We start from the raw sequence: 14017 nt of genomic DNA, 5'->3' as shown, positions 1-14017 counted from the left end.
GACCCATGACATGAATTGCATTACACTTTGTGAACATTATACGATAAAGAAGAAAAAAAAAACAATTATATGCCTTTATTTAACCAGGCAGGTCATTAATGCCGCGTTCCATTTGTCCTCGGAAGTCGGAATTTCCCAGTTCCTAGTCGGAATTTTCAACTGGAACGCCCCTCGAAGTGGGATTTCCTACTGGGAAAGTGGGAGAAGCTTCACCACCCCCGAATTACCATTCCAAGAAGGCTGCCATTCCCAGTTCCCAGTTCCGAGGTAAATGGAACGCGGCAGAGAAGAACACATTCTTATTTACAATGACGGCCTGGCAAGAGACAAGGATCATTTGGGGGGGAAAGGAAGTGGTTTAGGGAGTAAAACAGTAAAGTTGTAGCTCTGCAAAGGTAGAAAACCATTAGGGAGCATTTTTTGGCAAAGCAGCAGAAATGGTCAGAACACCGCCAGGGCTCATGAGCCCCTTTCACACAGAGATTCCGCAATATTGGTGTAAAGAAGTCCTGCCAATACGCCGCCTTTGTTGGTTCACACAGAACCATACAACGCCGGCATAACGCCGCTCCCGTCTGTAAATTCACACAGCATCCCGGCGTTCCGCAATCAGGCGTGACGACAGCGTCAGCGCTGGCCCCGGCATGCCGGCTGTGTCATTCACACAGACCCCGTTTCGTCTCTGTGACGGCTCTGTGACTACCTCCGCTGCCGGCTTATTGGTGGGGCCACTTGCCCCCCCCATTCCGCCTCCGTGACTTTCACACAGAACAGCGAGGCGGCTTAAAGGCGCAACGTTCCCGCCTCGAACTGGCTGTGTGAAAGGGGCTATAGACTCGTCAACCAACCACGTGGTCCTGCCAGTGTGTTTACATAATCGAGGGAGAGAAAAACACGCATAATCAGGGTTGCTGTGAATAAAGGAGAATCCAAACAGCAACTGTTATATCTATTCAGTAGCCCCTTTCACACAGAGATTCCGCAATATTGGTGTAAAGAAGTCCTGCCAATACGCCGCCTTTGTTGGTTCACACAGAACCATACAACGCCGGCATAACGCCGCTCCCGTCTGTAAATTCACACAGCATGCCGGCGTTCCGCAATCAGAGGCGTGACGACAGCGTCAGCGTCTAGTGGCATGCCGGCATGCCGGCTGTGTCATTCACACAGACCCCGTTTCGGCTCTGTGACTACCTCTGCTGCCGGCTTATTGGTGGGGCCACTTGGCCCCCCCATTCCGCCTCCGTGACTTTCACACAGAACAGCGAGGCGGCTTAAAGGCGCAACGTTCCCGCCTCGAACTGGCTGTGTGAAAGGGGCTAATGATTCACTTTGTAGAAGTGTTTATTTGCAGGTGTGTTTCTTTTATCATCTGAATTACATGCCGAGACACCTTTCCTTTCCTTCTCATTTTCACAAAGGATTTTTTTCCCCAAACCCATATTTACAGAAATTACTGGTGGAACAGAATCATTATTATTATAATATTATTATTATATTAATATTAAAGACAGTTTGTCTAAAATAACATATCAAACCCTCTTCTACACTTCTTCGTTTATATTTAAATACAGTTCACTGAAACATGAAGACTGGAGATACTGGCTGTACACAAGGAAATTCTTTTATTGGACAAATTATTTTCATTTTACTGAAATTGTATTTATAGCATTTGTTTTGGGTAGCACAAATCTGTAATTAACAAAAAAAGTATAGAATGTCACAATTTAAAAATGAGTATCTAATAACTAACTTCCCCCAAAATCTCACGTGACAAAACAATGCATTTGTCCCACCAACCCATCTCTTACTTTTCCAACATTTCTAGGTTCAGACACTTTCCATCAGCCCACACTGAGCTTACTTTATATGAGTAGGATCAGAGGTGTTGCTTCAAATGCCTGAAAAGTGGCATAATGGCATTTGAACTGATAGAAAAAGTATATAAACATACGGTAATCTTCAGAACATAATATATACAGTATATACTGAGAGCACTTATTCTGACAGTATTACTAACGTTCTGGCAAACCAGATCACGACATTCCCTTTTAACAACTAACATCTTTCAGATTTCTCATCACACACTAATCATTCAGGACTGTCAACGACTGCCGTCTCTGCCCAACCCGGTCCAGATGCTCCAGAAATCAGAACACGATACATTTTAGTCTGTCTCCATGGCACTGCTGTGCGTCTCCTTGGACACCATGAGTCTCATCAGTTTTCCGTGAAGCTTTTCGATCTTCTTCACGTCCTGGGCCTGGTCCGTCTTGTACTGTAAACACTGAAGATGGACAACATGTTGACATGAACGCAGTGAGAGCAACCACCATATTTACGTCACAGTAGTAAAGCAAAAACACACTGAGAAAAATGAGAATTTCCCTCATGGGATTAATAAATAATATTTTTCTTCTATTCCTTATGTGAGCTACAGCTGTCACTTCCCCCACTTACAACAATTATGAAAATAAGACATTTTGGTAAACACTATTATTTTCTTTTATCAAGCACAGATATTAATCTATGCAGTGCACGTCAATGTGTTTTATTTGATAAAGAATAACAAAAATAAGATTTTATGGTTACTCGCTAGATTTGAAGAATAGACCTCAAATCGGGGCATCAGCATGAACAAACCTTACCAGGGCTTCTAATTGAACGTATACACACACACACACACACACACACACACACACACACACACACACACACACACACACACACACACATATATACACACACACACACACACACATATACATATATATATATATATATATATATATATATACACACACATACACACACACATATATATTTATGTGTGTGTGTGTGTGTGTGTGTGTGTGTGTGTGTGTGTGTGTATGCACAGAATTACGCTGTTAATGACCTGTTCGTGACCTGATTGTCTACCATGATCTGTTAAGTCTTTGTGCTAAATGTCTAAATCTTAGTTCTTTATAATTCAACTTCTAATCATTGCTCATCCATCACGTTTTCCCTCCAGGTAATCAAAGATCATTTACAACAAACACATCAGGCTTGTATTTTTATGTACACGTTTCAGTTTGTCCAACAGTGTTGCCAAGCCAAACCAACCAAAAAAACACAGAAAGCACATTGTTTTTCCTTCAAATACAAGCTTTCTGCCCTCAAGACACTAAATACAAAACGCTAAGACAGTGTTTTTCTGCAATCTTAAAGTAAATACCTACTTATTCTCTTTTTTTTTGTTTTTAAACTTACCATTGCATTGTCGGTGACTTTGATGCAGAGGTTACCGTCACAGTGTCTGTACTTGAGAACCACTCTGACCTGCAAAACACAACAACTACTTAGAAATGTGCACATTCTAACATAAAACAGTCAGAGCGCTGGGACGAGAAGCTAGCAGCTACACGCTAGCACGCTAACCGCGCTGTGCTCTGAAATACTGCTCTTTACCTTCATGGGATCCGTCAAATACAGTTTTTCGGCTGCGCGAGCAAAGTCCTCCCAAATTTGATAATAAGGCATTATTTTCACCACGTTATTCCCAGATTACACCGGTAAATGTGTTTGAATCAGCTTTGAACTGACTTGTCAGTCTCAGATCATCACGGCATGAACACAACCTACTGCTGAACAACCAATCAGAACAGAGAGAAGAGGTGACGCGGAACCCTTCTTCTTCTTCTTCTTCTTCTTCTTCTCTGTTTAATTCTTCTTCTTCTTCTTCTTTTATGTTTCCGGCAGTTTCGATGCATCCAGGCGTATTACTGCCCTCCTCTGGTAGTTTGGGGCTGAATTAGTTCACAATGGTCACTTATATTTTCGAGTAAAGCCCAGTTAGTAAGTGGCATGCAGAAAATGTATGACTGCCAGAGGTGTCAAGTAACGAAGTACAAATACTTCGTTACCTTACTTAAGTAGAAATTTTGGTTATCTATACTTCACTGGAGTAATTATTTTTCAGACAACTTTTTACTTTTAGTCCTTACATTTTCACGCAATTATCTGTACTTTTTACTCCTTACATTTTAAAAACAGCCTCGTTACTCTATTTCATTTCGGCCTTTAAAAAAAACTATCCAGTTAAATTGCTCCATCCGGATAGAGTGAATTTGGTTGTGGTTGTTTCAGATGTTCTTGTCCAGTTTTGTTCTTACATCCGTTCCCTCAGATTCCTGCAACTAAACTTGGATGTACATTCCAATAAAGGTTAGGATAAATGATAACATGCCTCTGAAGTTTGACTTTTTGCACCATTACAATACTTATAGGCAACTAGTCATCATATCTCCTGCTCTCTGAAACACATGTTAATGCTCAATAGTACACATATATGGTTCTTTAATATATTTGCATTATACTAAGATGCATTCATTTTCAATGGCTTTTGTCCTTCATGGCTTTTTTCCCCCTTACATTACTTTTACTTTTATACTTTAAGTAGTTTTGAAACCAGTACTTTTATACTTTTACTTGAGTAAAAAACTTGAGTTGATACTTCAACTTCTACAGGAGTATTTTTAAACTCTAGTATCTATACTTCTACCCGAGTAATGAATGTGAATACTTTTGACACCTCTGTTAACGACACAGCCATTAATTTCAGGGTGTGTTGAAGGAGGGAAACATTCAAACCTGCAGGACTCTGGCCCTTGAGGGCCGACTTTGGACACCCCTGGTTTAAAGCAATGCACTCGGGGAAAATCCTACTCAATCACATCCGTGTTAGACCTTGCCTGCTCATCGGTCTCCATGGTAACCGCATACATGCAGCTTTTGAGTGTGTGAGAGCAAAGTGCTGACAAGACATGGTGGTGTTAAAAACGTACCATAACTGACCAGCAGGTGGAGCTCTTAGACCACAAATGGAACAGTAATGTGGACAATCCTCTTTTTTGTAAAATCCTGACATTTTAAAGGATTTAAATGTTGAACCTCTTAAATTAAAAGACAAAAGAGTACACTGACTGCATTTACATGCAGTCAATAACCCTTTTACCCGAATACTGGCAATAACCCGAATTTGCACGGCCATGTAAACACCAATAACCCCTTTGAATAACCCGAATTTGCTCATATTCCGGTTATTAAAAACCCGAATATGACCCCTGGGTTACTCCTTTTAAAACCCGAATATTGGGTCATGTAAACGCCAAACGGAATATCCCCATCAAACGGAACATGAATTTGTTTTCTGCGCATGCTCTGTTCACAAGGAATCCTGGTCTTTTGAGTCCAGGAAGTTCTTATAAACACGGAGAAACGCAAGACCACGCCACACTTTTGGAGTGAGGAGGAGACTAATAATCACTAATCACTTCATAAATGTAAGGATATGAACATTTCTGCATTTGTAGACGGTAGAAAGTACCGGGATAGCGAGATTTACAAGAAAGTGAGCGAAAAGTTCCACGAAGCAGCATTTGTTTTGAATTTGGATACAGGAAAAAGAAGCAGAAATGACGGTAATTGCGTCATCACGTTCTCCACTGGTTTGGTCCAGATATCCTAAATGATTCATTACCATGTAGGGATAACCCTGTTTGCTCACGCATGTAAACGGAATATTCTGAATGTTTCAGTAACTGGAATATTAGAAATAACCCGAATTTTGACTGCATGTAAACGTAGTCACTGATTATACCACTTTTCAAATGAATAGTGGTGGTGTGTCATTGTCCAAATACCCTCCCTCTCACCAACTAACTACTAACTGAATCTGTGCCCCTTTGTTCTTTTCATAATTCACAACTTTTCATACAAACGTCTCCTGTATTAAGTAAAAACATTTATTGTAAGTGGACCGTTGGCTTCTGCATGTAGGACAACACTCTCACATTATGTTCCAAACACAGATCAACTCCTTTAAAGACGTGAGGAAGGTTCCTGTATGTGGAATGGATTAGACAAATTCATTAAATTTACCAAAGATAGCTTCAGTTGCTTCAGTCTGTGGTGAGCATTAACTCAACAACATGGATGGGGAAAAGAAAAAAAAGAAAAAGAGAGTCCTTTCGTTGTCTTTGTGCTGGCTCAAGAGATTGAACCACAAACAAAACCACACAATTTGTCATAACTGGTGTTTACAAGGTTCTGAGTGTCCATCTTTCACGAATCTCTGCTCAGTTCAGCTGTCTGATGATGGAGTTAATATCTCTGCTGCGGAATCCCGGGTTTCCCAGGTCTTTCAGCAGGCCGGCCTTGTCCTTGGCACCGTGGCGAGGCACCGACAGCTTGAAGGGAACCAGGAAGTTGTTGGCCGCACTGAAGTTTTTCCCAACCGAGTAGATTTCATGGATCAGATCCTCCAGACAGATAATGCCATGTTTTCCTGGGGATTAAAAGGAGAGTGGAGGGTCAAAAAAGAGGAGGACACAACAAAATGATCCAAACAGGATTGTGACAGTAGGTGCAAAGTCAGTTTCCAGATCCAGCCCAAACACGATGTAAAACCCACCGAAATAATGAAAAACCAGCCCAAATAATTCATTCTCTATGTTAAAACCGTAAATCATTGAATGTGTAATACATTTCCAGTCATAAGCAAATGAAGCTTCACAACACCACTAAATAGCCAAAAAGGTCAGACTGCAAACAAAGACCAGAATTAAATTGAGTAATTACAGTAAATAAAATGTCAATGAGTTTATTGTGCACATTTCTACTTTTCTCTACCATAATGGAAACTTTTTTGTTAATAATTTCTCCTAAATATTTTGTAAAAAGCAGCCCAAATTTCATCAACCTGCCCAATCCTATATTTTTCAGCCCAGTTGGATGGAAATCTGCTCAATTTGGCAACACTGATGGAGGGGTTGTCGAGCAAGCGCGTGTCTAAAACAGATTTAGAGCTTCGGCAGGAGACAGACCTGCTGACCTTTAAGCAGCACGTTGCCTCGGTTTCCCGGTCTTGCCGGTTCGCTCTCTACAACATCAGGAACATCAGACTCGACCTGACAGAACTTAGGACACAGCTATTGGTTCAGGCTCTGGTAATGTCATGACTGCTGTAATTTCTTGTTGGTCGGCCTTCCTGCTGCTCAGTTAAACCTCTGCAGATTACCCAGAATGCAGCAGCACGTCTGGTCTTCAACCAGTCCAAGAGAGCTCATGTCACTCCGCTTCTAATCTCCCTGCACCGGCTTCCAGTTGCAGCATCAAGTTCAAAGCTCTGCGTTTGGCTTACCAGACAATTACCCAAACGGCTCCTCAATACCTTCCCTCCTTCATCCAGAGCTACACTCCCTCTCCTCAGCTCTGCTCAGCCAGTGAAAGACGCCTGGTGTTTCCACCACAACGTGGCGTGAAATCAGCTAGACTCTTCTCCTCCATTGTTCCCCGAGGGTGGAACGACCTACCAAACTCTGTCTGATCTGCAGGGTCTCTACCTACTTTTAAGAGCAAACTAAAGACTCAGCTCTTTAAGGAGCATTCCTGCATCTGGTAAGCTGCATGCACTTACGACAAGATGGTGTCTTTTTAGCTTGTGCTTGTGTTGTTCTCTCAGATGGAAGTCGCTTTGGATAAAAGCGTCCGCTAAATGACAGTAGTAGTAGTAGATTCTCCTCAAAACTAAATAAATAAATACACTTTTCCTTTTCAAAATGTAAGAAAACTTTTTTATGATGATTGGATAAATTCCTTCTAAAATTAAGATTCAAAAATTAAGACCGTCGGATTGAGATTTAAGACAAATTAACACATTTAAAGGCTTTATTTTAGGAAAATAGAGTTTAAGACTTTTTAAGGACCTCGGCCACCCTGTAAATTGGTAACAGTCGTCATGATGTCATGAATAATGTCCATCCTTAGCTGGCGCGTCTCGGGAAAAAAATATTTGTAATATGGCCTGAAAATATAACTTTGTACTCAAGGTCAATAAACGAAACATAATAATAATCATGATTTCAAGTTGACCAAAATAATTGTGATTTTTTTCTTTTCTTAATCGAGCAGCCCTAAAAAAACACAACATGTGAGTAATTTAAGACTTGGCAGCAGTTGCATATTTTCAGGAACTCCAGATGTGAAAAGCAGGGCCATAGCAGTGTTGAGTGTAACTGACGTACCCATGTGCTGCTCGATGAAGGTGTTGTCTGTCAGAGGAACCGGCCTCTTGCCGATCTTGGCCTGACCTCTCTTCAGAATGAGTTCACGGACTGATTTCAAGTTGGGGAATCTGTTATAAAGATGAAGTTATTAAAGAACAAAAAAAAAAAACCCAAACTGAAGCAAAACAACTTGCTATTAACACCACATTTTCCAATCCAACCCTGGGAAAGACTCACCCCCAGGCCACGTACGGCTCCACCAGCTTCATCATGGCAACAGAAGACTTGTTTACTTTGACGAAGACGCCACTGAAGATCTTCCTCAGCCTCATCGTCTGGACCGCCCTCAGCACTTTGGGGCTGACGCCTTTAATCCTGACATAACAGTAAAGATACAAATGAAATAATGGTGCACTTAAGTAAAAAATAAAATAAACGGACTGGAAACTAACAAAATACAAAAACAATCCCAATCAAATAATGTTTCAGTCCAGTGTCACATGTTACAGTTGTCATTCAGCCTAACCGAACAAGAACAGGATTTTTTAATTTTGTAGCCCCCCCCCCCCCCCCCCCCCAATTTACAGTAGTTTGCTGGTCCTCGGGCTGCTGGGTAAAGTCACACAATGACCACATCACAAACAGCTCTAAACATGTAACGTGGCTACCGAATGGACTCAGGAGCATTTTGGAAAATAAACCAATTGCACCCCCCCCCATAGAACTTAAAAACACAATACTCCTACCTAAAGCTGGGCATACACTGCGCGATATTTTAAATCGTTTGATTCAGCCCCATCTCAAACTGCACGACTAGATCGCTGAGTTCAAAAGTTTGCAGCCCACGATTTATGGTCTCACACTGTACGACCCGATGCTCTGATGCTCCGTCTGCTCACACTATACGTTCATAATCCTCACGTCGGACTTCTGTTACTGGAACTGCAACGTCAAAAAGAAGTGAAAGAGGAGGAACCCCGAAGTGGGAGACACCGAAGATGCTCAGCAAAAACAAACGTGCTGCCTTAAAGGAGCATGAGGCAGGATTGAGGCAGGATTTATGAAAAAAAATGTGTATATGTTTTAAGTATTCTAGTAATAATGTCAGATGAAGCGTTCCAAAGCCAAAATAATGAGCCCTCTAGTGTATCTCTCCTTTGCCTTGAACAGGCTGTGTGCTGCAAAATGTGCTGCAATTCGGGCCCGAATTTCCCGCGCTGGGCTGCGGATGTGACGTCACATGACGCTGCATGCACGTTCTCCCCGTTCTCCCGTGCCGGCTTCACTGTTGGCTGCAGTACCCCCGACGGCCGTCGTGGTGAAGGGTGGCGCTAGAGAGTCTCATTTCTTAAAAGGAGCCTCATGCTCCTTTAAGCCTGAATTATGGTTCCGCGTTAAATCGCCGCCGTAGACTCTGCGTTGGTGTAACGTAGAACCATAAATCAGCCTTTAGCAATTTGTGCCATTCTGTGTGGCGATAAATGAAAAAAGATTAGACAACGGCGTGATTGGACAAGGAATTGGCCGGGCAGACGTGGGAAATGCGGTCTTTTTTTTCTGCTATTAAAACATGATTTGTAATGTGAATTTGCAACACTTTAAACTACAGTTTTTGACGTGACATCAGAGATTGTGCATGCTCTCTGTGAAAGGATGAGGCCAATTGGGTCGTAGCTGCTTCAACTGTGCGATTCCTTCACAAGGAGCGACCAGGATTTCAAACACTCGTTACCCCATGTACACGGCACGAGGCACGACCAACGATTGGGTCGAAATCCGGCCCGATCCAAAAAATAGTCGCACGACTGGAATATCGGTTCAAAACGAGCCGATAATCGCACAGTGTCGGCCCGGCTTTAGCGTCTGATATTGATCAGGGGTACTACACTTTTCAGATTATGAATACATGACAGGTACTTGTGAAAAACCTATTTTTGACCAAAAGCACTCACTCTCTGATGCGGACAGCGACGGCCAGCTTGTTCTCAGGGGGAGGGAGAGGGGTCGGTGGCCTGTGCTGGTTCCTCCGGATCCGGGTCTCATCACGGTGCTTCCTGTGGCTGTCTTTCAACAAATCTTCCAAACGCTTGAATTTTAAAGGTTTGCCTTTGGAAACCTGCAAGAATGGAAAGATGCACACGTGAAAACAAGGCAGTGCAGGACGCAGCCGCTCCAACATACTGCTCAATATTCCAGCCATCTTGGTCACATTCAATCTTCCACCATTCCTCCAATGTCTTTCGTTATGTTTGATTGATCACACAGCTGTATGGAGCCAAGAAAAGCCGTCACAAACCTTTCTTTTCTCGAGCAGTGCAAGCTTGGCTTGTGTTGCTTTAATGGCCTGGTATGTTTTTCTCTTTTTCAGGAGATACTCCGGAACTAACTTGATCACCTTTTCCTTTTTCCTGTTATGAGGACAAACAAGAAATCCATGTTAATTACTTGTACTGAAGTTCTGTCTTAGAGCTATCACAAGTCAATCTTTTCCATTTTTTTTTTAAATAAATAACAAACAACACATTGGAACATAAACATTAAAATATGTTTTAGTTTGTATCCAGACACATGAAGAAACTACGTTCGCATCGCATCATCGTTTTTCTTCACTGAGCCTAAAAAAAACTTTGTCCCAACAGACTCGTTCTGGTCAGATGATTTTAGGGTCGCCACCCTTCCCGTAAAATACGGAATTGTCCTTTATTTGAGAAAAAAATGTTGCGTCCGTTATTGAACTAATACGGGACGCGATTTGTCCCGTATTTTCATTAACGCCCCATACACACGTCTGTCACACACACATCAACACTAAATGTATCAATAATGAACAAAATAAAACACAGGAAACATTAAGGGCAGCAAAATCTTTGTGGCGGGCCAACAGGACCTGCTGCGTCTGTGCCCAGATCTTTCTATGTGCCAGACAGCGCTGCGGGGAGGACTCAGGCTTCACCTCCAGGTAGGGGTTGGGAATTGGGAATTATGTCCAATACGGACATATATTAAGCTCTTATTTATTGATGTCATAACATACAGGTGAAGGTTGGAAAATTTGAATTTATTGCAAAACGTCATTCGTAGTAAATTTAACTAAAGGTGAAACAAATATATTATTTCCCCACTACATTCAAATTGAAATATTTCAAGCCTTTATTTGTTATCATTTTGATGATTATGGCTCACAGTTTATGAAAACCCCAAATAAAAAATAAATTAGACAATATTTTATGAAATCAATAAACAATTCCATCATCAAAATTATAACAAATAAAGGTTTAACATATCTTGCTTTGCATGTAATAATACTAGGTAATAAATTAACTTTTACACCATATTCTAGTTGAATTATTGAAATAAATTAACTTTTACACCATATTCTAGTTGAATTATTGAAATAAAGTAACTTTTACACCATATTCTAGTTGAATTATTGAAATAAATTAACTTTTACACCATATTCTTCACCTGTAGGCTATATTATACATCTTGGCTGATGTGGACATACATAGCATAGGAGGATATTTCAGCTGCTATGGTTGTCTGTCTCTACAGTCATGCAAGTTCAATGCTATTAAAGCACTTTAAACTTTAAATCAAAGCATTTAGTTTTTTCATATAAAATAAACACATTTTTATTCAGTTTAGAAGTTTTGGGGCTTTTTTTTGGCTCCTGCGCTGCTGAAATCTTATTTCTATTTCTGAAAGGTGGCAACCCTAGATGATTTACGCCACAAAAAAAAAAAACAAGACAGGAAAATAAATAAATCTAATCTCCATATATACGGTCCCTAATACTAATACTACTAAACTCTGAACGCTGCACATTCCTCTCAGTAATGTACTGAGGTCCATGTGATTGTTTTGATCGATAATCGCTGCTTTTTTAGCCATCAGCCTTGGAAATACTTGTCTTAATCGAAACGTTATAACTTGTCCTTTTTTTTGCAGCGTCCAATCAGTAAAACACACATAAAGAAAGCAGGGATGGACTTAGATATAATTAAAGAACAAATACATACTCGGATTCCGCCATGGCCAGATGTTTACCGTCGCTTGGTGATGGCGTCACTTCCGGTACATGTGGACTCCAGCTAAAGCTCCGTGGCGCCCCCGAGCGGTCAGAGTCCGCAGTGTGGGCGAAAATCCCATCGTTCATTATTGTCAAATGAAATAAACAGATTTTTGTCACATAATTTTATCTCTATCAATACTTATACTATCAACAGAACAGTTCTCCCAAAATAGTTTGAGTTTAAGGTCCATGAAGCATCCAAAAGACAAACAATTATGACACACACACACAAAAAAAAATCAAATAGATTCTGCAGATTAGTTAAGCAAAATATTGAAACAGTTTCACAGGTGGATTTGATTGATTCAGAAGAGATCTGCTTCAGTAAATAGTCTTACAGGTGCATCACCTTGTATAAATATTGATGTTTCTCAAGTTCCCTGCAGTAGGTACAGTATATTGAAGACCTAGTAAAATTGTGTTAGTAGGAAATATGGCATCAGTCTGGTTGTTTGGAAGCATTGTTGCAAGGCAGATTTTTTACTTTTGTAAAAAAAAATACAATTGTGCAAAGCAAATTGGAATAAGAAAATCAAAGAAGAAAATCAAAGAAGAAAATCAAAGAAGAAAAAGTGTCAAAGCCTCTGAATGGCTTGTCAGGTAGAGAAGTAACACTAAGGTAACACTTGGGAAAGCCCAAACACAGCAGTCTGTTTTTGATGTGAATTACATTTCAATTAAATTCAAAACACTTTATTAACTGTTAGAACATAATCTTTTATTGTCCTTCTATTTACTTTTATTAAACATATTGCATTGTGCTGTCACAAGAAACATGCCACGGCAGCTAATACAGATAGATAGGAGAAAAGCCAGGACATCTGTTTGTTTCTGCTACATGTACATGCTGGCACGCACGCACGCACGCACGCGCGCACGCACGCATGCACACACACACATCCAAGATTTATCAGCTCAAGGTCATACTGTGGGGAAATAAAAGGCAGGGAATCAGAGGAATAATGAGGGAGGCAGATTATGTGAGTGTTTTTCTCAGGATGTTGTATCCAGAGATTGGCCGAAGGAGATAGGATTAAGAGAACCAGGAGGCCCAGCCTGTTCTCCCACAAAGGGAGAGCCAAGTCTAAACGATGGCCACTCCCCACCTTTTGAACCAGTTATTGTATCTTTTGCCTCATGCTGTAAAACCTGTCTGCACTGATCACTTTTCATCCACTTCTGGAATGCTCGTCCTCTCAGAACTGGTCCTTGTAGGCCCAAAAGCCTGGTTTGAGACTCCAAATAAATGTCCTTAAACGAGAGAAGTTGTTTGTCCTTTTTAAAGGTTTATATTATAGACTAAGGTATTTCGTCACTTCTCCAAATAATGAACATTTCCAAATGGAAATGAATCATTGCAGTAGTCATGATTTAAGTCTCTTCAAAGGGTCATTGTAGATGGTTATTACCAGTTCTCGAGTTGTTTAAAAAAATCAGGGGGGATGGCGGATTTGATCATATGGGGACAGATAATTTTTGCTGATTACAAATAATATAATATATTACAAATAATAGCAGTGACCAAAACACCTGCAGAAATACTGCAGGAATGACATAGCAGCAGTTAAATGCAGCCTTCTGTAAGCTTTAAATATCCACTGGGCTTACATCAAATACATCAAAACACAACAATAAAAAAACAGTTTTCTGAACTTATTAATATGACTCTGTCCTTCACAGGATAAGTAACATGGATCACTGCAAAAACTCACAATCTTAACAAGAATATTTGTCTTATTTCTAGTTCAAATGTCTCATTTTAGTAAAAAAATCTCATTACACTTAAAACAAGACTCATCACTGGAAAAAACAACAATTTTCACCTGTTTCAAGTGGATTTTCACTTAAAATAAGTAGACAAATCTGCCAGTGGAACAAGATTTTTTTTTGCTTGTAA

At 40.6% G+C, this 14017-nt stretch overlaps 2 protein-coding genes across 2 annotated transcripts; both read right to left on the bottom strand.

The window, feature by feature from the left end:
- Positions 1 to 1608: 1608 nt before the first annotated feature.
- Positions 1609 to 3610, bottom strand: srp9 (signal recognition particle 9). Its single transcript, XM_061746681.1, has 3 exons — positions 3451 to 3610; positions 3253 to 3321; positions 1609 to 2287 (listed from the first exon to the last, which is right to left on the bottom strand). The coding sequence occupies exons 1-3, from the start codon at positions 3520 to 3522 to the stop codon at positions 2168 to 2170; spliced, it is 261 nt and encodes an 86-aa protein (XP_061602665.1). The 5' UTR covers positions 3523 to 3610; the 3' UTR covers positions 1609 to 2167.
- Positions 3611 to 5770: 2160 nt separating this feature from the next.
- rpl7l1 (ribosomal protein L7-like 1) lies at positions 5771 to 12110 on the bottom strand. The gene is made up of 6 exons (XM_061747083.1): positions 12068 to 12110; positions 10345 to 10456; positions 10001 to 10164; positions 8286 to 8423; positions 8067 to 8176; positions 5771 to 6328 (listed from the first exon to the last, which is right to left on the bottom strand). Exons 1-6 carry the CDS (start codon positions 12079 to 12081, stop codon positions 6120 to 6122), a joined length of 747 nt encoding a protein of 248 aa, XP_061603067.1. The 5' UTR covers positions 12082 to 12110; the 3' UTR covers positions 5771 to 6119.
- Positions 12111 to 14017: the final 1907 nt, after the last annotated feature.

The sequence above is a fragment of the Cololabis saira genome, chromosome 18, assembly GCF_033807715.1.
Source record: "Cololabis saira isolate AMF1-May2022 chromosome 18, fColSai1.1, whole genome shotgun sequence".
Lineage (NCBI taxonomy): Eukaryota > Metazoa > Chordata > Actinopteri > Beloniformes > Belonidae > Cololabis > Cololabis saira.
This window is presented reverse-complemented; position numbering and strand designations above follow the sequence as displayed.

Bases quoted from the DNA above. Each gene is read 5' to 3' on its own strand.
- srp9 (XM_061746681.1), bottom strand. From the start codon at position 3,522: ATGCCTTATTATCAAATTTGGGAGGACTTTGCTCGCGCAGCCGAAAAA. The intron at 3,322-3,450 runs GTAAAGAGCAGT...TGTGTTTTGCAG, and splicing joins ATTTGACGGATCCCATGAAG to GTCAGAGTGGTTCTCAAGTA. The intron at 2,288-3,252 runs GTAAGTTTAAAA...GTCCATCTTCAG, and splicing joins AAGTCACCGACAATGCAATG to TGTTTACAGTACAAGACGGA.
- rpl7l1 (XM_061747083.1), bottom strand. The intron at 10,165-10,344 runs GTTTGTGACGGC...CCATTCTTGCAG, and splicing joins CACTGCTCGAGAAAAGAAAG to GTTTCCAAAGGCAAACCTTT. The intron at 8,177-8,285 runs GTGAGTCTTTCC...TCTTTATAACAG, and splicing joins GAGCCGTACGTGGCCTGGGG to ATTCCCCAACTTGAAATCAG.